The following is a 23,941-nucleotide window of genomic DNA, read 5'->3' as shown; positions in this document are numbered from 1 at the left end:
AGTTTAGTCATGAAAAAGCAGATGACTTGAGGAAGACAAAACTGGGCATTGAAAAAAGAAGGACCCATTCACTAAATGAAAAATCTTACAAATTTAATGAATACTGCCAGTATGATTTTGTCATAACATACCGCAGCTTTTTCAATTTTGAACAAGCACTTGCAAAAATTCATTATTTTAGAACATCTATAAAAGGGAAATGAAACAATACTTATCTTCTTTTTTTGCTGATTGAAGTTGTCAATAATGACACCAATGAACAAATTCAGGGTGAAAAAAGACCCGAAAATTATAAAGATGACAAAATACAAGTACATATACAAGTTGTCCTCATACTTCGGTTGCTGTAATACCTAAGGAAAAAATAAAAAGTGAAATATGATTCCTAAGACTTCATCTGAAAATTTCAATCACACAAGTGCCCAAAGTGCACAAAGGATCCCCAATATTTTGTATGTGGACAATATTCCTATCACATATATCAATATATTTTGTCTATTCCACCTCTTGCTGATAGCACCTGGCAAATTGCATTCAGTTGTCTACATTTTGTTACCACAGAATCTCATACTATATAATATAGATTTTTCATTCTTTTGCATGGATATTAATTGTTTATGTAGGATAAATAAACACTTGTAGATAGACAGACGTCAGGGAAAAAAAAGATAATTTAAAATATTTACAGTACTTACATCTCTTGAGTCAATAGCTGCATACATAATATCCATCCAGCCTTTAAATGTAGCCTGTAAACAGTACACACCTGTTTAAGCATTCTAAAGACAATTAATTTGATAATTTCCAGCAATGCAGCACCAGGAATAATTAGTAGCATTAGATTTCTAAAGAATTTTGCCTTTTGGTTTTCTATTCAGCTGCTCATCAGCTATACTGCTGTGTATCCCATTACTTTGTGTAGATATGAACATTTTAAGCAGTGAGTATGATTAACTTATTTCTGATTTCTAATTACCAAAATTATAGAAGGCATTTTAGTTCATTAAATCATGTCAACTGCAAAAGCTTTGAACAACTGGGTGTATAGCCTCATATAACTGAGCTGCCACCAATTAAGACTAATATGTAGTTCCTCCATCCCAAATCAGAAAGGTGGGAACAAAAGGGAACCAAAAATTTGATCATCTCATAAAAGGTATTTTCCTGTAATCAGAATCTACATCGAAAGATTTTACCTGGTTTAATAATTTCATGTTTACTTTAAATATAATGTAATGTGCTTTATAGAGCCTAGATGTCTCATATGTTCTGAGATAAAACAGTAGGAAGTGTTTAATGTGCATTGAATACTTAATATGCTACATAAATGACAGCATTTACTGAAATTTTGGGGCTATTTCCTCTGCCCAAAATCTGTACATTTTTATATTTGACAGTAAGGTGTAGATTGCTTCATCAGAATGTTCGAAACAGAAAATTTTCTCTGTTGTGGCAATTAGTTGTCTTTGAACTAGGCAAGATCTCCAAGTTGAAATCACTTGGTTTTTAATCCAGTCGTGCCCAAAAATACAGCAAAAAAAGGAAATAGTTCTATATGTTTAATCCTCATTAGAATTTTGCAAAACAAGGCTGCGTGTCATCTGTTCCTTCATTTTCCTTGACACAGAGACCACTTGCAGGATAGACTCAGGAATGGAACACTCTTCATCCATGTTTTTTGCTGTATTACCATCATCTTGAGGTTTCATTTCTAGTGGAAGTTTAAAAAGCCTTTTTAATGCACGACCCGGAGCAGTTTGGCATCAATCTGAAGTGAACTTAAAATGAGAAGAAATTAATACTGAAAAGAGCATGAATATCCTTAGAATCAAATCCAATGTGCAGCAACTTTCACATCTTGGAGTCAACACAGAAAATGGGAAGCTCAGGCAACTAACAGTACGAAGGTGAAATCAAAATGTAGTATCAGAAGACCAATAAATCAAGAATAAATCTAAAACAAGTAGAAGTCAGCTGAAGAATTCAAAGTCCTCGTGGAATACTTGGACTGCAGGGGATTAGGAGAGGTGGATTACGAGAGGTAGATAAGGTCTATTTATGTAATTACATTTTGTTCTCAAAGGCTTTTAATGGTGAATACTCCACAGCCTTATAAAAATATGTATTCTGGCACTTGCTTTCATTATTTCCTAATACTTACATCCTTCTGTTGCTGTTTAAGAGTCATTTGCCGTAGGCATTACATATTTGGAGAACTGCAGCATCTTTTCATGCAGCATCTTTTACTTTTTCCAGTTTGATTGTTGCTGTCTTTCTTTTTTAGGTAGTGATCACTGTTCCTTCAGTCTTCCCATGCAACTCTTGTTTTCCAGAACTCTGATCACTCTCCTTGTTTTCCTCTGAGTTCTATTATACTAGTTCAACTGCCGAAAAAGCAGCCAAAACAGGACTCAGTATTTTATCTAACAAGGTCTAAATAGGGGAAGATGATCACTTAATGTCTTACAGTGCTACTTTTGTTTCTGTGTTGGTACACTATTTGCATTTTTTCAATGTCATGACTTGAAATTTGAAATTCAGTCTGAAACACAGTGTGAAAATAACGGGCACACATTTACTTCAGAAAGATGATGCAAATGATGGAGTGGCACTTGTGCAAAGTGTGTGCTGTTGCCTCAGATTCAAACACATGATGATCTTTGCACATCATCATCCAGGCAAAACAGAATAATTACTGGGTTTTTTTCAAATTTATTTGTGTAGCCAAGACTGAGTCAATGAAAAAAATAGACTAATTTTAAAATATTAAGCTTCACCATCATCATTAAAGTACTGCAGGATAAACAGAAAGTACCCTTTCAGCTAGTAATAGGAAATAGAGCTAAAGAACTGAGTATTATTATTATTATTATTATTATTATTATTATTATTATTATTATCATTATTATTGTTATTGTTGTTGTTGTTATTGTTAAAAAGGAAACCTGAAAAGCGTGTGGGGTGGAAAATTAGAAATATAACATATTGTTATCTTGTGATTTCCACAATGAGATTCATAAAACTAAGGTATTAAAATTTTTGAAGAAATTAAGAAAGATAGTCAGGGAATCCTATTCAGTGAAAGCATTATTTCTACTGTAGATGCGTAGACCTGCTTATATTTATCTGCAATGTGATCTCTTTAAGAGAAATAAGGTATCATTTGTGTATTTTTGTATCCTGGAAGAAAATAGCACAGAAAACGACCAAGGGATCAAATTATTTGTTTCCATTTTGCATATTACCATATAAAATATATTGAATAGTCTCAGTGACACTAAATCAGGAGTAATTAATTGATTTCAACGATTACAGCAGTATAACTGAAGTCAGCATCAGTTCCACATGTTTCTTTTCCATCAAGGAGATATCAGTGACAAACATTCAAATGCAGATTCAAATGTAGTTAGAAAAACAACAGAACAAAAATCCCCCATCTTCTTTACTGTTAGCAAAAATCATAGATTTTTTTTTTCCCCCTGATAAATAATTTCTAATGAAGTTGTAAGTCATGCTGGAGTTTTACCACTCAATTTCTTTAACAGGAATAATCACCATGAAGATTCACATTCCCTTCTGGAGATACAATAGCATCTTGCTCTTAAAATACTAATCTGCTGGAACTTTGAAAGTACCCTAAAGTTTTAGCCTTAGAATTCAGCTTCTGATTTTTTTACCATACACTTCAAGAGATGTGTTTTCTTACTGATATTAGTTAGAACAGTAGAGTATAATATTGTGCTTTGAGACCCACTGGTTTGCCACATTTTATCCTGGTAAACAGGGTATACCCTTACCAGCAGGATAAAAGTAGGCCTCTGGGAGATTTACTTACCAAGGAATCCAAATACTAGGTTCAAGTTAAAAGGCATAAGGCCATAAAATTATCAGGGCAGATGCCACATCTCTTTGTGTATACCAACCTCTTCTTCTTCCCTCATAGGTGCATGACAATTGTGAAAGGAATTTCTCCAGCAGATCTGTCTCTGCTTTGATGCTTCTCTTTAGGGACAGAAAAATACTCAAGCAAGTTCAGACCAAAAATGAAAATAAGAAGCTTAAAGATCCACATAAAACAACATGATCTATGCTGTATTATGGAAGAAAAAAATTCTTATAGAAGAAATGTGTATTTATATGACTGACGGCATGAATAATTATACTCCAACTTCAAATTATGTAAGAATTCTGGAAAACAGTCTGATCAACAAAGTTCATAAAACTTGGTTTTATCAATGACGTGTATTGTTAGGCTGTACTTTTGGGCAGAAAAAATTATAACATTGCTATAATACTAAAGATCTTCCGCACAAACACCTCCCATGAAATTCAAAAAAAGAGAAATATCAACGAAAAATTAGGTAATGTTCTTTTCCTAGGCCTCTCATTCAGGAAAATCATTCACCAGCACTGCCAAGTAAACTCGAGAAAGAGATTGTTAGATAGTTTCTTTTGCTTAAGGTTACTATCACACGTTTGCATTTATTGAACCCAGAATACTTCTTTCTGAAATTATCCCTCTGCTTTTGAGTGTTTCTGTGTGAAATATATGTTTCTTTTTCATAAAACTCTTAGAAAAAGAAGAGTCTTCTGTGATGAACAGACCCATATACTGCCAGCGACATTAAAAAAAAAAGTTGCTCACAGGACTCAAACATTTACATCTTTCCCATAATAATAAGGCCCTCAGTGCCTTGGTTTGAAGTTCTTTTGTCTCGTCTTAATTTTGATATTTTTTCATAAAAATGGTTCTAACTTCTATTAGTATTCCCTCCTATTAGTGATACAGATAGTAAGGACCTACCTTATGGTTCTTGTAACCCAGAAAAGCTGAAGGGATTTACATTGGCTGACTCCAAGTGCATGAGCCAGAGGGCAGAACGGAGAATGGAAATGAAGGGAAATAAGAGGAAGCTTTCTGTATTTCTTTTCTAGCCTCCTGGCCTTGTATCAGTAATTCATGCATTGATACTCTTCACAGAAATTGTGATTAGAAAAATGACATTGACCTCCCTGGGGTTATTTTCTCAGGTCCAGCACTAGTAAAAGTCTATGCCTGAGATTGTTAAGGTGGAGAACCAAACGACTTCAGTAGAGAGGCCATTCGTGTTTACTTGAGGCACACAGAAAGCATATCCACTTGCAACCATGGTTTTATAATCAGATTTTTCAGGCTCATTATATAATTTTGGCCAAATGCTAAACATTCAATTACTTTATCGTTGTTTCTGACACAGTAATGTGTACCTTTAACCAAATCATACCTTAGCATTTAGTCTTCTTTCTATCGCTGCAAACTGTTTAGGAACGGTAGGAAAATCTAGGGCTATGACATACCTGTTCATATTTTCATAGTCTCATATTTGTTTTGACTTGATGGTTTTAGAGTCTTGTTCTAGAGTTTGATCCAAAGTATTTTATGTATCAGATAGAAAATCACCTTATCAATATTTTTTGATTGAAAAAGCAATGTAAGAATCTCAAACAGTTATGAATTGTGAATTATGAATCTCTCAGTTGTGAATGGCCTTTTTGGCCCTTATGTGGCTTTTTTTTCTTGAAGGTGACAAAAAGATTCTCCACATTTTAATGCATTAACTGAAAATCAATCTGATATTATTCTTTCTTATTCCTAGAATACTTATAATTCCATAACTGCAAAATTACTACTATTGGCTTACTTACCAAACCCTAAAAGAGGCAGGGCCAAGTTTCTGTTTTGTTCAATGACAGAAATGCCTGTTTTGTCTGCTATGTCAAACAAAAAGACCTTGCTATGTCAAATAAAAAGACCTTTCACATACAGAAAAATTAGGTGCTACTGTCATGGACATTCTACTCACACAAATCCTCCATCATTAAGTGAGGATCTCACGTTCTTGCAAGATGTCTACATTGTAGATACTGCACAAACAAACAGGTTTGTCCTTCATAACAGCTAGGTGCCTCTGTGGTGGGTCTAGATTAATTTTTCCATTGGAATTGTGGGAACAATTGTCAATTTTCTCCTAATTTTCCTCCCAAAACATCCAATAATTTAAAAATCTAAGTCGCAATGTAAGGAAATATTTGTGTCTTTTCAATGAACAGAAGATGAAATAATCTGGGCATAGCTAGGACACTGAAATAGATACCACTGCAAGTAGCTGAGGGGTGGTGATTGCGGCCACCAAGTCAGGAAAGAAATTAACCTGAAATAATTATTTAGAACCCAGAGTGGAATAGGTTACTACTAGAAACAGAGTTGCAAACTACTTGGAAAGAGGTTTTTGATGCCTTGTTTCTCCTGAATACCTGTAATGAAGCATTCTGGCTCCCTGGGTAAGTAGACTTCATAAATAAGTCAAAAAAATATAAGTGCTTAAAGTCTTTAGTTATCAAAATCAAATAATATTCAGTTTAGTATTTTATTTCTTTAATACTATTGGTCCCTCTCCACTCTTTCTTGAAGTGATAGTAAAGTAAGTAATCCTAATGAAATTTAAATGTACAGAGTTATCAGTCACAGAGGTAAGATGCTGTATTTGCTAGGAGAGGCAATTCTAATTGCTCAGAACTATTGTTTTAGACCTTGTGCAGGACAGTCTCCATACCACTGCATCATGTTAATGATTTGTTTTACTGAGATTTTGTATAAACAACATAAAATCTGAACACTTATTTAAAAGCAATAAAAATGAAACCTAAGATAATGCTGATTCAGATTAAAAAAAAATACAGAGAGGTTGCTGTAGGTACACAACATAGGGAAAAGTCCAGCATTTTCTTGATTAAAGCTCGGTCAAATTGCTTGCTGCTTCAAAATACAAAGATAGATAGTGTTGTGAGGACACAACTTTTGCTAGTGAAGGCATAATCTTATAGTATCTCTCTGCATATATTTTCTTTCTTCTTCCCTTTAGATTTTGCTAAATAAACTCCATTAAGTCCTTATGCACAGAAATGTCAGGAAAATATATCATAGATTAGAGCATCAAATGCTATTTTCCTTTTCTTACTTCTCGTCTGAATGAGAAATTGCTTTTTAGATTGGATCTGCACTGGTGCTAGCCACAAACCTGACACGAGATTTATTTCCTGAATTCTTTGTGACTTAATCACACCAATGGAGATTTTATTTTCAGCAACTGGAAAACTTAAAATATTTATATACCTGAGTACCATTCCTAGGTAATTCTAGAAACTTTAAAAGTTAGAAGGGGCTGAAGGACTAAGGGAACCAGAAACAGGAAGATGTGTCCATTAGATGTCCTAAAGATTCTTTATTCATCATAGTAGACTCTACTTACTGCTTATGATGAAAAGAATAATCAATTAGCAGTTAAGCAGCACTGCTATGTCAAAGATAAAAATCATCAGGTAAATGTTTTGTCTCTTTGTTGCTAGAATTGCTTTTCACTACTGCATATAAACAGGAAAAGGTATATAAAGAGTGATCACTTACTACTTGAAGTAAAGAAAGATACCCAAATCCTACATTATCAAAGTTTACTTTCACGTTTTTCCATCGGGCACTTTGATTGTTTTTTATGAGTTCCTCGCACTGACTAAAATTGTTGATCTGGTCGACTTCAAACCTTTCATCAGTTGTGGTGTTAACACAGTAGTAGAACTTCCCAGCAAACAGATTTACTCCCATGATGCTGAAAATTAGCCAGAATATAAGACAAACGAGAAGCACGTTCATGATGGATGGAATTGCTCCTAAAAGGGCATTCACAACCACCTAGTACACAAATACAGGGGGAAAGAGAAAAGAGTATAAGCATATTTACAACAATACATTTTTGTATACTGTTTCACCATTCCTTAATAAATGCTTATTCAGAAACTAATACTATAAAATTTAAAGCAGTACATTTATAACTGCAGCATTGCACCATTCCTTTAAATTATTAGCATTAGTACATGTAACGAAAAGAAAATAAGTGAGATAATGAAAATAATTAATAGAAAAATAAAAGAGAAGACCTGGTAGCAGTAAGATGATGCCTGACACTGACTTGTACTAGATAAAAAGGAAAAATGTGCTAAATGAAAAATGTAGACATAATAAAATTCTAAAAATGCATGAAATTATAGCTTAAAGAATGTTTAAAGCAAAATGTCAACCTGTAGATTTGATCAACACACTTTTGAAATTTAAGCTGAAAATACAAATGCCATGAATCTAGAAACTAAGCTCTACATAAAAGAATTATGCGCGAATTAAATACATAACTTTATTGCCTTATTGTTCCATGCAAGATTATAACAAAGATTAATTTCTTTGTATACGAAAGCAAGACAAGTTTGCAATATGTGTCTACTTGAATTAACATAATTTATTTCAAGCTCCAGTCTTGTTGTTTCATGTATTAAGTTAGCAATACCCTTAATTTATCTAAAAAAGGATACATTTAGGACTTTTGATTTAGCATTTTGAATGATTTTTGAGGGGGTTGCCTTCTCAGACATTTGCAGGCAAGATGTAAATAAATCTTATGTAGCTAAAAGGTGTATTGTTCTGATATATATAGTAATTAATCACGTGTCTGTCAGACCTGTGAAAACTTTTGTGATGAGCAATTATTTTTCCTTATGCATCCAATTCCAGGTTCTCATTACAAGTTACAATTTATTTTAAATTTTATATTTTTTTTCTTCTGTAAACTTTTGGGACCAGGTAGGAAGGTAAAATAAAATATGAAGTAGGGCTCTGACTGTCAGTAATCTAGGTCCTGCAGCAAGGCAGGAGAGGATTGGCATGGATACTGGAGTGTATTAAGTTGTCTTAGTCCTTCTCTGTTCCCTGCAATATAGATGCACTCTCCCCCACTACCAACACAGTTGTGAGCAAGCTCAGAACTGCTCAGTTTTACTACCTGTATTTCACAGCCTCTGGAAGGCCTTTGGAAGAGGAATATTGTGGTTGTGTTATTCGTCACTCAGCTCCCTCCTCCCCTCCTCCTCCCAAATGTTATGGCCAGGAATTAGGACCTGTTTAGAGATCTTAGGTAGAAATGTTATTTTCAGGGTATATTTTCTTTTCATTATGAAGGGTCTCCTCCATTACCAGACAGTAGAAATGGACCTTTCTGTAGCAGATTAATCCTTATCTTTTATAAAACCACTTTTTAAATTTAGCCCTTTTTTCTTTTTTAAATATCACTTGTATTTTTGGTGATTAAAAGATCCCAGTGGTCAATCTGTTGCTACTTAGCTTCATGGAACTGAGAAAAACCTACAAATTAGAAATGGAATTAGAAATTCTGAAATTTGTTCCAAGTCTGACCTGATCTATGACACTGCATTATGCTATTGTTGCTTTGAAATTCTAGGCCAACTAGTGTTTGTCTTATCTTTTTTTCTCCCCACTCATAAAAATGTTCCAGATGTGTTACACTGATTGAATTCCTCTGTTTAGTCTTGATGAAAAACCTGAAAATAAAGATGTCAAGAAAGAAAGATGGGGATTTAGTTCTGCAACTCAAATGAATTAAGGTTACCTCTGCTCACACAAAGAATGGTTTTGCATGAATTGAGTGCCTGTAGCAGTTACCTTTGTAACAACCCTGACATCCATTGAACCGCAGCACAGATCCAGAACAGGCAGCAGAATACCAACAGCAACAACAAATGTTACAACAATTACAAATTGATAATAGTTGTAGAAAAAAAAGATTTCTACAAAACGCATCAGTGTGTCTTGCATCTTTAGATGAACAGGTAATGCAGTCTCACCACTGAGACTATGAAAAGATCAGCCACGTCTTCTTAGATAAAAAGAGAACAGCTTCCAGCAACTGTTCCAACAATGCTTCCAACAACTTATTTCATAGAGGTCACTGTAAACTCATCAAATGGTAATAATTTTTGGTCACTACTGACCTGGCCTGGATGCGAACTGGTGACCTAGAGATGAAAGGCTCTGTATCCTATTACCAACCCCTTGAGCTATCCAGTCCCCCTGGAAGGTTTTTTAAGAAAAGAAGAAAAGAAAATTAAAACTTTTAGAAGCTGTTTCTGTTTGCATTTTTTTTTTCTTTTTGAATTGTTCTCCCCAACACTGTTGAGCCTTGCCCCTATCATATTTATAATGTAAAACTGTATTGTTACACATTGGTCAGATGCTCAGCTGACTCTGAAGTCCTCCTTAGCAAGAGGTCTTTCATTTCTTCAACACATACAGTTGGAGGTAATTGCCTTAATAGCATTTTTCTGTTTTACCTTTTTTGAAAATTATTTTATCTGCCTTGGGAATTAGATGAGGTATCTCAGGATAACCAGGACATTAAATTAATATATATCCAAGATTGCACCCATACATACACAGACAACACCTACACACATAAGTTACAGTGAGTGGACAGAAGAAAGTGAGAACCAATTGAAAAGTGAATGCAGAAAAGAGGTCAATTAGCATTTCTAAATGAGTTAATTTAGCAAATAATAATTGTCATTCTCATCTTGTTGGAAAAAGTCTGCAGAAGGTTAAAAGAATGTTGGCAACTACAGCTCTTATTTTTGCTTGCTCTTTAAATCTACATCAGATATACATGATTCAAAATGCATTTTTTATTTTAAAAGGGGCTGTTCTCTTGGGCCTATTTTCTGTTATTTCTTGATACAGAATATAATGGCAGTAAATTGGAAAAAGATGTTTGCATAGTTGTTTGTTTGGTTTTATAAATTACCTATGCATTTCCTCAAGGCTGGGATGTTGCTGGTCAGGCTGACTCCAGTGAGCAAAGCTGCAAAAGCCCAAGTTGATTCTGCTTGTTCACCTTCCTATAGCTTCAGGTAGGTGGAACAGCAAAGAACAAGTGAGAAGCAACATCTGATGCCTAAAAAGACAACGGAGCTCTAGACTATTTTACATTTCAGTCAATATTCATCCAGGGGAAAAAAATAATCATTGTGGGAAACCATGTCTCTAGAATAAAGCAGTATTTCATATATATACACAAATTTTCATGTTTAAATTTCCATAACATTTATCTTCCAATATCAGATTCATGTATAAGAAAAAAGAATTACTGCAATACTAATTATATGTCCTATCTTATGGCCAATATGACTTTATGTCAAGACAAATTAGTAATCCAGATGTTTTTCACGGTTGCTGTTTGTATCTTCTTTTTGAAAAACTCTCCAAAGAAAACAGGAAAAACAGGACAAAAATCAGTTTTGCCATGAGAACTGTTCATATGTGTAGAATGAAGACTACACAAAACACCAGCTTATCCCTGCTGTGTGAATAGAGTATAAGGAAGTTTTACTAGATTAAGCCCTGCTGTGGGAGACATGGCTGAACACATAGTGAGATATAAATGTATTTTAGTTGCCAGGGGAAAGTATTTCCTATAGATCCTGGCATCTCAGCTGCCACAGGCTTTCCAGGAATTCCTACAGTGGAGCTGAGTAATGGATTTATCTAGGCCTCCTGCAATATGTAAATAAACAAGGAAAAATCTTTAGTAGTGCTTATCCACTTTTCCCATAGCTTTTGCAGATTCTGTGAAAAAGTTCCATACTCTGTCCTGGTGCAATTGAGGAAGAAGTTACCATCTTTGGGATGGAAAAGGAGAATATAGGACTGTGTGTGGGACATTCTTTCTACTCAAAAATTAAAAATACTTTATCTGCCTCCACTTGGAATGTATCAACTTCACAATTTTATGCTTAAATAGGAAAAGTTCCCAAAGAGGTGTCAGAGAGAACATTTGCATTGGAAGATGGAGAAGTGAGCAAGTAGACAATGGTTTAGTCTTGTTGCAGCACGCAGGTAGGATTGCTGGAAGGGCAGGAGGTATGCCATGAATGGAGACAGAGGTAGGCATGTAAGGGACAGTGGGATCTGCATTTACCACGTGCTCATACTGCAGGGCCTGGAGGACAGCACACAAGGAAGTCTAGAAGACTGAAACCATGCTGGTTTGACCAAGTGGGTATCAAGCAACAGAAAAGTGTATTCTTCCCCAAACTGTGGAAGAGTTGAGGCAAGGGAGGAAAGGACATATTAACTGTATATTAACTGTATGTAAACATACAGTAACTATCCCAGGCAGGGGATCAAAAGAGCACCTGAGGCAGACCATGAAGAAGGCCCACCCCATTAATCAAAAAGATTAACTACCTGATGCTATAATAATGGCTTTCTGTCTCCCTGGTACTGTAAAATTGATCATGAAAACTGCCTTTCTCTGAAGTTAGAGGAACCTCTTCTACAAGTCATAACACAGCAGAAAGTCAGTGGGATTAGAGGAAAAGGTGATTTAGGAGCAGCTAAGTCAGTTGGAAATGTTTGTCACAAAAGCAATGGAGGTAGTGGACCTGAGGGCCAGCAGACAGAATAAAAACATGGCCCAGTGCTGAGAATTTAGAGTGAACCTCAGCAGAGGCTCTGGGATCTCTGCCACAGTTGCTTAGTGTGAGGTTTGGAGATGCCCAGGAAGGAAGATAACTGTGATGCACTACAGGAAAAATATTCCCACATAAGATACCCTGTCTCCCCTGAGCACATACATTGTTGGATTGAAGATGGCTGTTGGGAGGGACAGATTAAAACTGGAAGATTTGGTGAGGAGGGAATAGCTGCTCTCAAAGTGAATGTGCAGCTGGGAATGCTAAGCATGTCAGTGTGGGAAAACTCCATTTATTATGCCTACTGTTGTTTATCCTCTGCCTGTTTTGAGAAGTAGAATTCCTGGGTAGACATAATGCACTCTCACAGAATGCTTGAGCCTCCTGCTGGGAGACCGAGAGAGCTCATTAAAGCACAGCCTTGTGATAAGCTGTGCATGCACAAAGCCCTTTCATGTATTGGGGCAGGCTGCAGCCCTGCTGTCCCCAGGAGGATGAAGTAACCCTAAGGGAGCCTGTGTCCCCATGTGTCTTTGCCTCCCAGCACTGTTGGCAAGGTAATTAAATAAATCGACTCTTTGCATTTGAGCTGTGTTTTGCTGGTCACCCTGGTTACCTGTCAATTCACACAGTGGCTGTCTAAGGATAAAAGTTCTTTATATTGAAAGGATAAAGTACAGTGCCAGAGCACTACTGTAGATGTTTGAGAAGACCTGGTAAATTATGTAAAGAGACATGAGCATGAAAACAGAGCAGTTACGTGATGTGGGAATAGTATCTTCATATTTCACTGGATGCAGTAAAAAACCCCCAACTTCTTGCCCTCCTTGTTGCATTAATGAAATGTTATTGACTCCTATATGCTCTGTTACATTTTCAATTAAAATGCAAACTATATTATGTATCCCATTCAAATATCTTCAAATTTTGTTCCTAACAATAAGGCTTTTCTGTAAGATACAACAAATACAAAACTGGGAAAAAATTGTATCAGTTGCAATAATATAAAGTAACTCTTCAAAAGTTCTCTTTCTATTGTAGAATTACAGTCTAAAAAAATACTAAGATGTTTCCTGTATGATTTATGAACATCTAAATAGAGAGACTTCAAAGTTTATAAATTTTTAAATTGATTTTCAGGAGACACAAACTTCTAATAGACTTTCCATAAAACTCAAAGGTAAGAATGAGATCACAGTCCTCAAAAGTCCTGCTGAGCGCATGGTGTTTAGATCAACAAAATATTTTTCTATTTTAAAGAGAAATTTGCAGAAAATTCTGACTCACTTTCTTGAAAGTGAATACATAATTCTTAATAGTGAGATAAGATGCTAAAATTACATTGAACATGGTTGATACTTATACATCATTTACACTGAAGCCCTGCACTAATTATACTCTCCTGCAGTTTGTGTTTGCAAGGGTTGTAGTTCTATGAAGTGGATTTTGCTAGAGAATGGAAAATTTTTCTATCACTGACATGTCTCCTGCAGGACATTTTTAAACCTCAAGAAAGAGAATACTCTTACTGGCATTTTGCTAAAAAATTATGAAAAATAGTTTCCAAGACAGGCCAAAGAAGACTGAATTCAGATTCCAAGAAGGGATTTTATATGTTATATGTTGTGTTTATACACTTGGAGTGATTTACTTAATGCAACATAACACAATTATGCAAAAAAATTAAACTGCAATTATATAAGTATCTGTAGTTGTGATGATTCAGATCACAGTATTTTGGAATGTGTTTAATGTATTAAGAGTAATGGTCAAAACTTTCTTCAGGGTATTTTGAATATATTAATTATAAATGGATAAAGATCTTTTAAAAATAATAAAGCCAGATTCAATTTTTTAAAGAAAGCCATTTTTTTCTCAGTTAAAAAAGCAACTAAAAATCTTAAAATAGCTGAGGTACTTTGCTCCTGCAAAAATAATTCCAGAAACTCTAAATAAAAATACTAATTTTCTCTTTTTCATGTGGTTTTTTTTTAACATCAAAATTTCAAAAAATTATTTCCAAAGAGTTAAAGCAATTGAGAAGCAGTGGAGGATGAATATATAGAATCTAATTTTACTGGTACTGGGATTTGTAGGTTGTCTCTCCTCCTAACCCTTAATATGCAATGTAGTGATTAGTCAGACTGTATTCATTAAGGGTAGAAAAGGGGGAAACACTCTACCCACAATACAGCTAAGGGGAGGAACCCCAACCAAGCTGAAATGTATCTGATATGAAATATAAATATATAGCCTGTTATTAGCTGTGAATCTGTAATGACAGACACTTGATGCTGTGTTCTATAACACAGTTTTATGAGAAGTGTTTCTTTCATACTAAAGAAGTTTTGAGTACTCTTGAAAATGCCTCATTGCCACTTTCCTGGTAAGGGAATCTAAGGAATAGCCACAGAATTTTAGAGGCGATTTAAGGCATCAAATACTCTAATTTAGTATTAAAAGTTATGAAATTGGACTGGAAATTTGAAATACAGTAAATGTTTAAAGCCATCAGCCAGAAATATGCATAAGGCATGCAAAACTGAAAGTGCAAGTGGATTTCAGATTGTTTGCTGCCTTCTACTATTTCTCTAATAAATCAAGCACGGCATGACATGCTTTATTTTGTGAAGTTAGACACAAATGCATGCTTTATTGTCACTTAATTCTCTAACTCAGCAAAGCAAATGTACTCAGTATTCTACATTTTCAAGTAGCATACCAATTCAAACTAGCGCCAAAGCATTATACTGCCAGTACTAAAAAGCTAAACAAAAAGCAATGGGTATATTCAAATCTCAGTTAGCAGCTACTTCTGCTTAGTACATACAGTAATTGAGATGAGAATATAAACCCTAAGACAGAAATCTAAGTTAAATTAAAGCAATCCTTTACTTTGCCTTCCAGCATCTGGGTGGAGTTAGTTTTTGAGATTCAATATAGAAAATATTACAACTTCTCAGAATTCAGTATACTAGCAGATATTCTAAATGCCTTTAATATGGCAAAATTCACTTCTGTGCCTAAGGCAAGCACAGGCAATGGATCGCTTGCACCCTATTTTGGTGCAAGTGATTCATATATCTTATACTCACTTTGGAAAGGGAATTATGAAACAGCATATTATAAAATTAAGTTGTAAGTAAAGAGTATAGCTGAAGAATTCTAAGAATATAACTTCAAATCTGAAGTGTGTTTCATATTTAGGCATAAGAGAATAGTCATTAATATGTACTGACTGTGTAAAATGCTGCATTCTTCCTATTCACCAGAATGAAAAATTTATTTAAGAAAAACATTGATGAAATTAAAGTGGTTGAGTACTTGGCAAATTGTTTTAAAAATCATGCAGAGCTTTTTATAAACACAGCCTGTTGTGGAATACTTAAGATATTTTACATTTTCAGTACAAAATTTGCACAGTTTTGAACAGGGGTAAACATTAAAATTTAAATACGTGCTGAATAAAAACATTTTATTACACAGCTCAGTGTAGGTATGGGCAATATAAGAAAGCCAAGAGGGCTGCTTTAGTTTTACTTTCTGCAGACAGAAAAAAGAATTTCTTTTTATGAATTCTTATGAAATGAACTCCATTTCTGAGAAGACTTTGATTTGACTATAGTCTTATGAGCTGGTCAATTATTTATTATTTGAATCTTTTTACGGTTCGTGAGTCATTCACAAAGTAATGCCAACAACTGTCAGTGAGCTGTTTTGAGTACTTGCCAAGTGCTTTGGAAAAAACCACTGTTTCAGAAGTGCCAGTAGTAACTATAAGGCCTATATATATTGGGCCAGTCAAATCTGCTAAGTGACTGGAATCAGGTATTTCATTGACTATCATTAATATTGGAGGATAGAGCTGAAGCCTATTTGCTTTTCCAAGCTTGTCTGTGATTCCTAACCAGTAAATTGCTCATGAATTATTCACGTAGTGTAGCTGAAATTCTATCATAGGATTGGGCTTCTGGCAGAGTTTCATAGTCATTCAGCAAGCAATAGGGGAAAGCAGTAAGTAGATTTCAAATAACAGGTATCTTAATAACAGCTTCTTTATGCATGAATATTCTAAATCTTGTAAGTGCATAAATTGACTAAGGTGATCATGTAAATATACAGAAAATTTGAATAAAACATTTGGCAATCAATTCTGACATCTTTCTAGAAATGGCCATTTCTTCCAATATCATTTTAAGAGCTGCATTTTTTTCCTTCATGCATAACATCTGTACTGGTCTCCCAGTCCTTCTGCAGCTGACCAGAAATCATTAAAAATGTAAAGCTGACAGCAGTTTCCCAACATTTCTCTGCACAAAACCACATACATTTATCTGAATGTTCATGAACAATATGTACAAAGAAAGACAAAGAGAAAATAGCTAAATCAAAAAGTTGCATATTCTGTAGCACTTGACCAGCTCTTACCCTGCTGAATATGACTTCGTGAGTTTCATACAAGGAGAAAACTGTAAAAAGTCAATTTGCTGCATAAAGCTGAAATTTATTAATTTAGTCATCATTAGTTAGCAATTTCTAAAGTATTAGTATTTTCTGCTGCATTCTTAAGTGGAGATAGGTAGTCTGCTGAATAAAATTTCAGGAAAAGAATTCAAAGCCTCAGCTTGATTTCATTAATCTCAGATTTTTTTCTGAAGATTTTGCATTGTTTCCTCTTATGTTTCCATGACACAGGAAAAAGCATTCTCTTGAAGCATATTTCACTGACATGCATATAGAGTTAGTTTGTATTCAGTGGCTTTAAGAAACAGAACATGTAAAGAAATGAAAAAATAAGTCAAAATGCCTTCTTGAGTGAGATGGATAATAAGCAGGGTCTCTAAATTACTCAGAGTAGCAAGAAATAACCTTATGTACATTGTACTGAATATTGAATAGAGATTAGTTGAAATAAAAGAAGCATTTATCTTACAAAAATAATAACTTCATAGAGGAATCAAACTTGATTTGCTTTTTTAAGTCAGCCAAACTCAGAAATAGATTTAAGCCACTAACAAATGTGAACATGTCTGTAGTATCATCTAATGAAATTCAATGGGGTTAGATTAAACGAGGTTTATAAAATATAAGGAAAAAAGGAGTTCAATTTCTAGGAGAAAATATCTTTGTTAACTAATGCTAAATCAGATTCCTGTATAAATATTGTGATATGTTTATCAGTAAAGAAATTATTACAATTTTGTTACAGAGTCTTAATAAAAGACTCTGTTAAGAGAGTTCATAGTTGGCAATTTCAGAGACTGATATGAAAAACTCCTGAGATTGGCTAGAAAGTAAAGTAACCTTAATGAATGTAAGTTCTATGTGACACTGCATATGGATTCAGGTGAATGGATAAAGCGTTTTGCTTATCTGTTAGTAAAAGATATGCAATAAAAGATAGTGCAGCCTTTCTGCATGGACTTGTCATTCCTTGCTGTGCATGCATGTATTCCTTCTATGCATGCATAGTTTCAGACACTTTCACGTTGTCTTACCCTCATGCCTTCAAATCGTGACAAAGCTCTTAGAGGTCTCAAAGCTCTTAGTGTCCTAAGGGACTTAATGGCACCAAGTTCTGAGTAACCCAATGCATTTGCTGTTAAGCTAACCAAAGAGACCTATATGAAAACAGGAAAGTGAAAATTATTATACTGTACATTCGACTTTACATACCATAGACGTGAGATATACACTTCATTAGAAGATTCTAATTTTGGATCACTTTCTTCAGGAATAGGGAGTCTTTCAAGTGAAAAAGAAAAAAGAAGAAGAAAGAAGCAATATGAAAGAAGAAAAGGTAAACAAAGATAGCATAACTAATGTCTGCAAACATTAGTACTTCTGAATTTCACCCTTTGCTACCAATCTGAGGGCATTTAAAACCACAAAAACTGAATTAAATTAATCTTTCCTTTTTACCAATTTAGGTACTGGTCTTATTTTTTCTTTGTTTTACAGTACTGTTGGGATCAATTATTGTGGTTGATAATGTCATTTGATTGCTCACAACTGAAAGGGAGGTGATTGAAGTTTGTATTGAACTAACATTGCTCCTCTGAAATTTGGTAAAAAGGATTATTTTTGCTATAGGCATTTATACTGACTAATCCTTTTGCCTGACTGCTGAAATTATGTGCCTTACAAATTGACATTAACCTCAACTATGCTGTTTCTAAGACCTTAGAAACAGTTCCATAGGTGGAAGAATTTGACAGGCCTTTAAATATTCCACATCCCTCAGTGCAAAATACAACATTCTCCACATTTGCTATGGCTCCTGTCCAAAATATTACCTTCTGTTTGTTTCCCATTTCCCCTAAATGTTCCCTCATTATGCTGTTCTAATTCCTTAACTATTTACTGGGCCAAAAATAGCATAATGTTCTCGTGTAGTCTTTCATTATAAAGAACAATATATGAGGTAAAGAGAACTGTAGGACTATGCTCGTATTTTAAAACAAATATTATATGTGTAATTTTTAGCTTTTAAAAGTTAATAGCTTTTCTGAACTTTTCTGTAGCTCTAGCAACCAAAAAATGTGGTTCTTTTGAAATCTAAATTTCTTTTTCCAGCACATTCATATTATCACTGAAAACTTTCAAGCTGCCATAATCTAAAGGAAAATTAAAGAAAATATCCACATGTGTAAATTCAGCATTTATCATGAACTAATTCAGACACTTGAGTATGTACTATACCTTCATATAATGATGTATTCACATTTTCACATTCACAAGGTGGCTGTTTGGGATATTATGATTTAAATAAAGTCAAACATTAGAGAAATTTAGTTTAGAAAACTAACAGCTGCTTCTGCTTGCCTGGTTGTTTGAATGTTTTTGTTGTAGGTGTCACTTAGGTACCCATTTTGAGAATTTCAATACAAAGATCAGAGAAGGTACTTTCTTTGTATGAAACATGGTTATCTGTACCTGTATATGTGGAGCTGAATGAAGATGTTTTTAAACCACAATGTACCCAAATCAAAAATGATGTAAATACCCACCAAAAAACCAAAAATACCTCAAAAAAACAACAAAAAAACCCCCCAAAAAACCTGAAGAAAAATAATTGCTCTGATGCTCTGATTAGCCCTTGTATGATGGGAACATATTGAGAAAGTGTTGGATTTTCAACAATACTTTGGGCATCAATTTCTTATAAAGTTCTTCAATACTAATTAAGCCACACTACCAGCTCTAGAGATAAATCCTGCTTTCCTTGTGCATCCCTAATTTATCCATGTGCTGAAATTTGAGGATGTTAATTTTCTTGCCAGAGGAGTTTAGATTCAGATGGTTGTCTGATGTCTGGTGGATCAGATACCCATCTAAATGCTTGGTTCAACCTAGAGCACAGCAGGAGGAATGATGGGTCTGAAGGTGGGAGGAGCAGCCCAGGCCAGAGCACAGGGCAGCATGACCTGTGCTGGGATAAACCCCCTAACTGCTTGGGGCCACCATGTGAGGTCCTCCTGCTCACCAGAACAGCTTCCAGTCTCTCTTAACATAGCAAGGCAGTGCTGCAAGCATAAAATGAAAGACAGAAATGCAATTTTCCCAGCTACCTTAGTTTTCAAGTTAAAAAGTAAACTGGTTGGCATAAATAGATATTATGGCTGCAGAGAAAGTAAGTTTAAAAAGTATCAGATAAACATAAAAGTGTCACTTAGGAAATGCACTACATACATCAACAATCAGGAAGTCCAGCCAGCACCAGGCATTAGTAAAATATGTTTGGTAGCCATAGGCCACCCACTTCAGCAGCATTTCCAGAATGAAGATGTAAGTGAAGACTTTGTCAGCATATTCCAGCATGGTCTTGATAGTTTTACGTTGTTCAATATATATATCTTCAAAAGCCTGTGAGTATAAACATTCAAGATGTGTTATTTTTGTTACTTCACATACTTCAGGTTGTACCACAATAAACCAAAAAAGGCATCACAAAAAGAAAGTAATCTTGAAGAAAAGGCAAGGGTATGTCATTTCTATCTAATGCTTCTTTTCCTGAAAACTCAGTATTTACCTGTTTTTTCCCTATGGAAATACATTTTCCAGCTCAGAGGAATAAACAGATATTACACAGCAACCACTCCACTGGCCAGAGATTTTTTAAAATGCATTTGTTTATTGCTGATAGTGAATTATTCGTCTGAGATCATATTCCATAATGGCAAATAGAATTGATTCTGCCTAGTGTTGTGCCAGAACTGAATTCTACTGAGATCATTTGACTTGTGTGTAGGTAGACCTAACTTCAAAATCCAGGGCCATAGCCTCAAAATTTTCAGGACAATGACAATACAATCTACTTTTTGTTTTTTAGTCCTCTAGCTTAAGTTTTAAATCTTAAAGAAGTTCTTCCTTTCTTAAAAAAATGATCTATCAAAATCAATTACCTGCTTTATTGTTCACATTTTATGAGCAACATAAAATTTCTGAGCTCCTTGCCTTGTTATTTACACTTTTTGAGTTCTCGTTTTCAGGCAATTTAAAAAACAAATAGCTCGTGCTTTTCATAAATTCTTCAAATTTGCTTCCTTTAATGGCTCTCAAATTTCAATTATGATATTATTTCTTGCAGAGACTGACTGATTCTATCAGGCTGAAAGAACTGGAATGATCTGCTAGCTTGGAAAGATTTGTACATTTTTGATACTATCATTTATTTTTACTCAGTCTGCTTTTAAACCACTTGACATCTGTTACTTTAAATGTTTAGGGTTTGTGTACCAGGCATCAAGCTAAGATCTGTGTAATTCTGGTTACTTGCATCAGGCACTGTGGTACCTGACACTCATGTATTCCCTAAAATCTGGGAAGTCAGCACTGAATGTCATTTCATTTTGCAGGTGGGGTGACAGAGGCTGAGTGAGCAGCTGCTGGCAGCAGAGCTGTGTCTGCTCCCTGCCCAGGAGCCCTGGGAGGGGTGTGCAGGCTGGGAGCATCCTGCCTCTGCCTGCCACATCTCCTGGCTGGGATGACAGTGAGATGTGGCTGCAGCATCCTGGGGTGAGCATGGGATACAGTGCTGCCAGGTACAGAGAGACCTCTTCACTATCACAAAGGTCTTTAAAGGGAGAGCAGAGTCTCACATCCCCTGAGGCTTGGGTAATCCATAGTCTTGCACAAAATAAAGGTTCTTTGAATGACACACCTTAGACTCACAAGCACGAGGTGGGGAATCTTGTCTCAAACTTCCTCTAAATATAATAATAGAAATTCACCTTTTCCAGATCTCCTTCCACTACTTTTCTCATTTAAATTCTTGTAACTGAAAATTTTCTGCACTTAGTTGCATGAACCAAAATTCAAAAGTGTAAACTTGATCTTTATGGTACTGCATAAAAGTTGTTTTTCTGATGGTTGTATTGATATTAGACCAAACAAAAGCAGAATAATTCTTAGAGATGTAGCTGAAACTAGTGATATGTATTGTCATGAACTGCTAACAGTATTAACAGTATTTTCAAGTATTGAGAGTCATCTAATGAGCCTATAATACAATTTTGAAACATAATATTTTTATGATGTACGAAGTTAAGTAATTTGCCAAAGAGTAATTAAATCTGCCAGGGTAGATGCTAGATATACTCTGCATTATCTTACACCAAATAGTTTGCCTAAGAAACTTTACCTCAGTGTATATATACAGGCTCACTTTAATTTAAAAAATAATCTACAATTTCTTTATTCTTCATCCTTATTTGTGTTTTTGAAAAAAAATATTGTTAGGGTTTGGTTCGTTTATTGTTCGGGTCATTTATTTGTATTATGGTTGACTTCCCTTTATTTTGCCCTTGCATACTTGTTAGAGCAAATTTATGTTTTTGCAGATGTCCCTTCAGTCTACATGAGTCTATGAGTCTATATTCAGTAGAAGCTGAATTGTAAGTCTAAATAATAAATTCTTATTCTCAGAAAGGAATCCAAAAATCCACACAGTCTTAGTTTTTTTTGCTGTTCTAGCACACAGCATTTATAGGACTACATAAGGCAGCCCTGGCTCTTGCAAGGTGTTTTGAACTGTTGATGCCATTATAGTTCCAAACACTTCAATAGTGACAGTCCTTTTCCCTGAGATACATCAGTAAGCAGCAGTGAAAGGAGAGAGCACACTCAAATAAGAAAGTTGAGTATGTTCTCTTCTTCACATGTTGTTCCTCTCTGCCTGAGGCATATCACTGCCACTTCCAGCAATGGAGTTAGGCTCTCTCTAATCACTTATGTCTGTTCTTTTTAATACATATTGTTGAGAAGAGACTGGGTTTGCTATTTTCCCCAAGGCCTGAATAAAATTTAGTCCTATCATTTGAAGAATGGAATTGTGTTAAGTTCAAACAGTGTCAGAAGATACAATTTTAAAGAGTTTTCTGACAACATTGTGTTCATGTTTTACTTACCAGAGCTCCACTACTGAGGAGAATCATAAAGACAATGAAAGTCTCAAACCAGTTGTGTTCAACAATCCTGAAGCAGGTTTTTCTAAGGTTCCACCACTGCTTTCCTCTCCCTTCTTCTATACTTACTTGACAGCACTTGAACCTTCTCACACAGCCTTTAGAACAGTGTATGTAATGAGAGGAGGAAAAAACCAGGAGATTTTGTTGAGTTGCATTAATTTTGGTTATGCATTCTGTTAATGATATAATGCTATCTTTACTGTGCTATTTAGTAAAAACACAGTAGATTTTCACCTAGATAACATCTCTCTTCAAAGAAAAAAAAGAACTAGCATTGAGACCGTTGGAGTTTACAGTTAAATGAACAAGTGAGAAGAATGTATTTCTCATTTATCAAGAAGTAAGTGCTTAATACAATGCACACATCAAAGATGAAGTCAAATACACTTTTATGTTTTAGCTACTGACTTTTATGTAGAAAAATACTAGTAATAAATAATTTTTTGTGACAAATCCTAGACTGTTACAGTACTCCCTCTTACAAGTTCAATGTAAATTTCTAAAGAATGATCTGTTATCATGTCCAGAAGTAATCCAACCTGACAACAGCATTTATTGTCCAATGCCTAAATCTAACTTTTCCTTACACATACAAAAATGACATTTTTATCCTTATATTACTGTTAAAAAACAAAATTTCTTTCCTCACATCCCTCACATGCACACATCCATAACCTTTCTCCAAAAAAGTGCCATTGGAAAAGCATTTATGACCAGATTGTGATTTAATTGAATTGTGGGCCAATTGAAGGAAGAACGAAAGATGGAGGAGTCCACCATGTGAGACTGTTCTTGCCCCAGGTGGCAAACAAGGCTCTACCTTCTCCTTTTGCCAATTTGTAGAAGATTCATTTAGCATTTTGCACAAGATCATATAGGTGCAGTTTTTATTTATCACTAAACAGCTGTTTTAGCAATGTATACTTTATAGAGCACTTAGATATCTGTGAAGAATATTTTTAAATAGTGTGTTTATTATCTATAACTAAACTTTGACAGTACAGTAACATACTAAAATAAATCTTTCAATACCACATTTAAAAATAGACATACATTTCCAATAAAATGTTTTCTTAGCTGTTTATCCAATACATAGTATAATTGTGGTATCACTGTCCATATAATAT

The 23,941-nt window shown here is 34.8% G+C and overlaps 1 protein-coding gene across 1 annotated transcript in view; it reads right to left on the bottom strand.

Moving 5' to 3' along the window:
- LOC130255471 (sodium channel protein type 1 subunit alpha-like) overlaps positions 1–23,941 on the bottom strand; it is an 87,503-nt gene that overhangs the window by 3,631 nt on the left and 59,931 nt on the right. Inside the window, exons 19-24 of the mRNA XM_056496187.1 lie at positions 22,755–22,909; positions 20,038–20,211; positions 17,844–17,966; positions 7,445–7,726; positions 696–749; positions 216–353 (exon numbers count right to left, since the gene is read on the bottom strand). Coding sequence (XP_056352162.1) covers positions 216–353; positions 696–749; positions 7,445–7,726; positions 17,844–17,966; positions 20,038–20,211; positions 22,755–22,909 — 926 coding nt within the window. The remainder of the gene's footprint in view (positions 1–215; positions 354–695; positions 750–7,444; positions 7,727–17,843; positions 17,967–20,037; positions 20,212–22,754; positions 22,910–23,941) is intronic.

Source organism: Oenanthe melanoleuca, chromosome 7 (assembly GCF_029582105.1).
Source record: "Oenanthe melanoleuca isolate GR-GAL-2019-014 chromosome 7, OMel1.0, whole genome shotgun sequence".
In the NCBI taxonomy this organism is placed as follows: Eukaryota; Metazoa; Chordata; class Aves; order Passeriformes; family Muscicapidae; genus Oenanthe; species Oenanthe melanoleuca.
The sequence above is the reverse complement of the archived record's forward strand: the minus strand, read 5'-3'. Positions and strand labels throughout refer to the sequence as shown.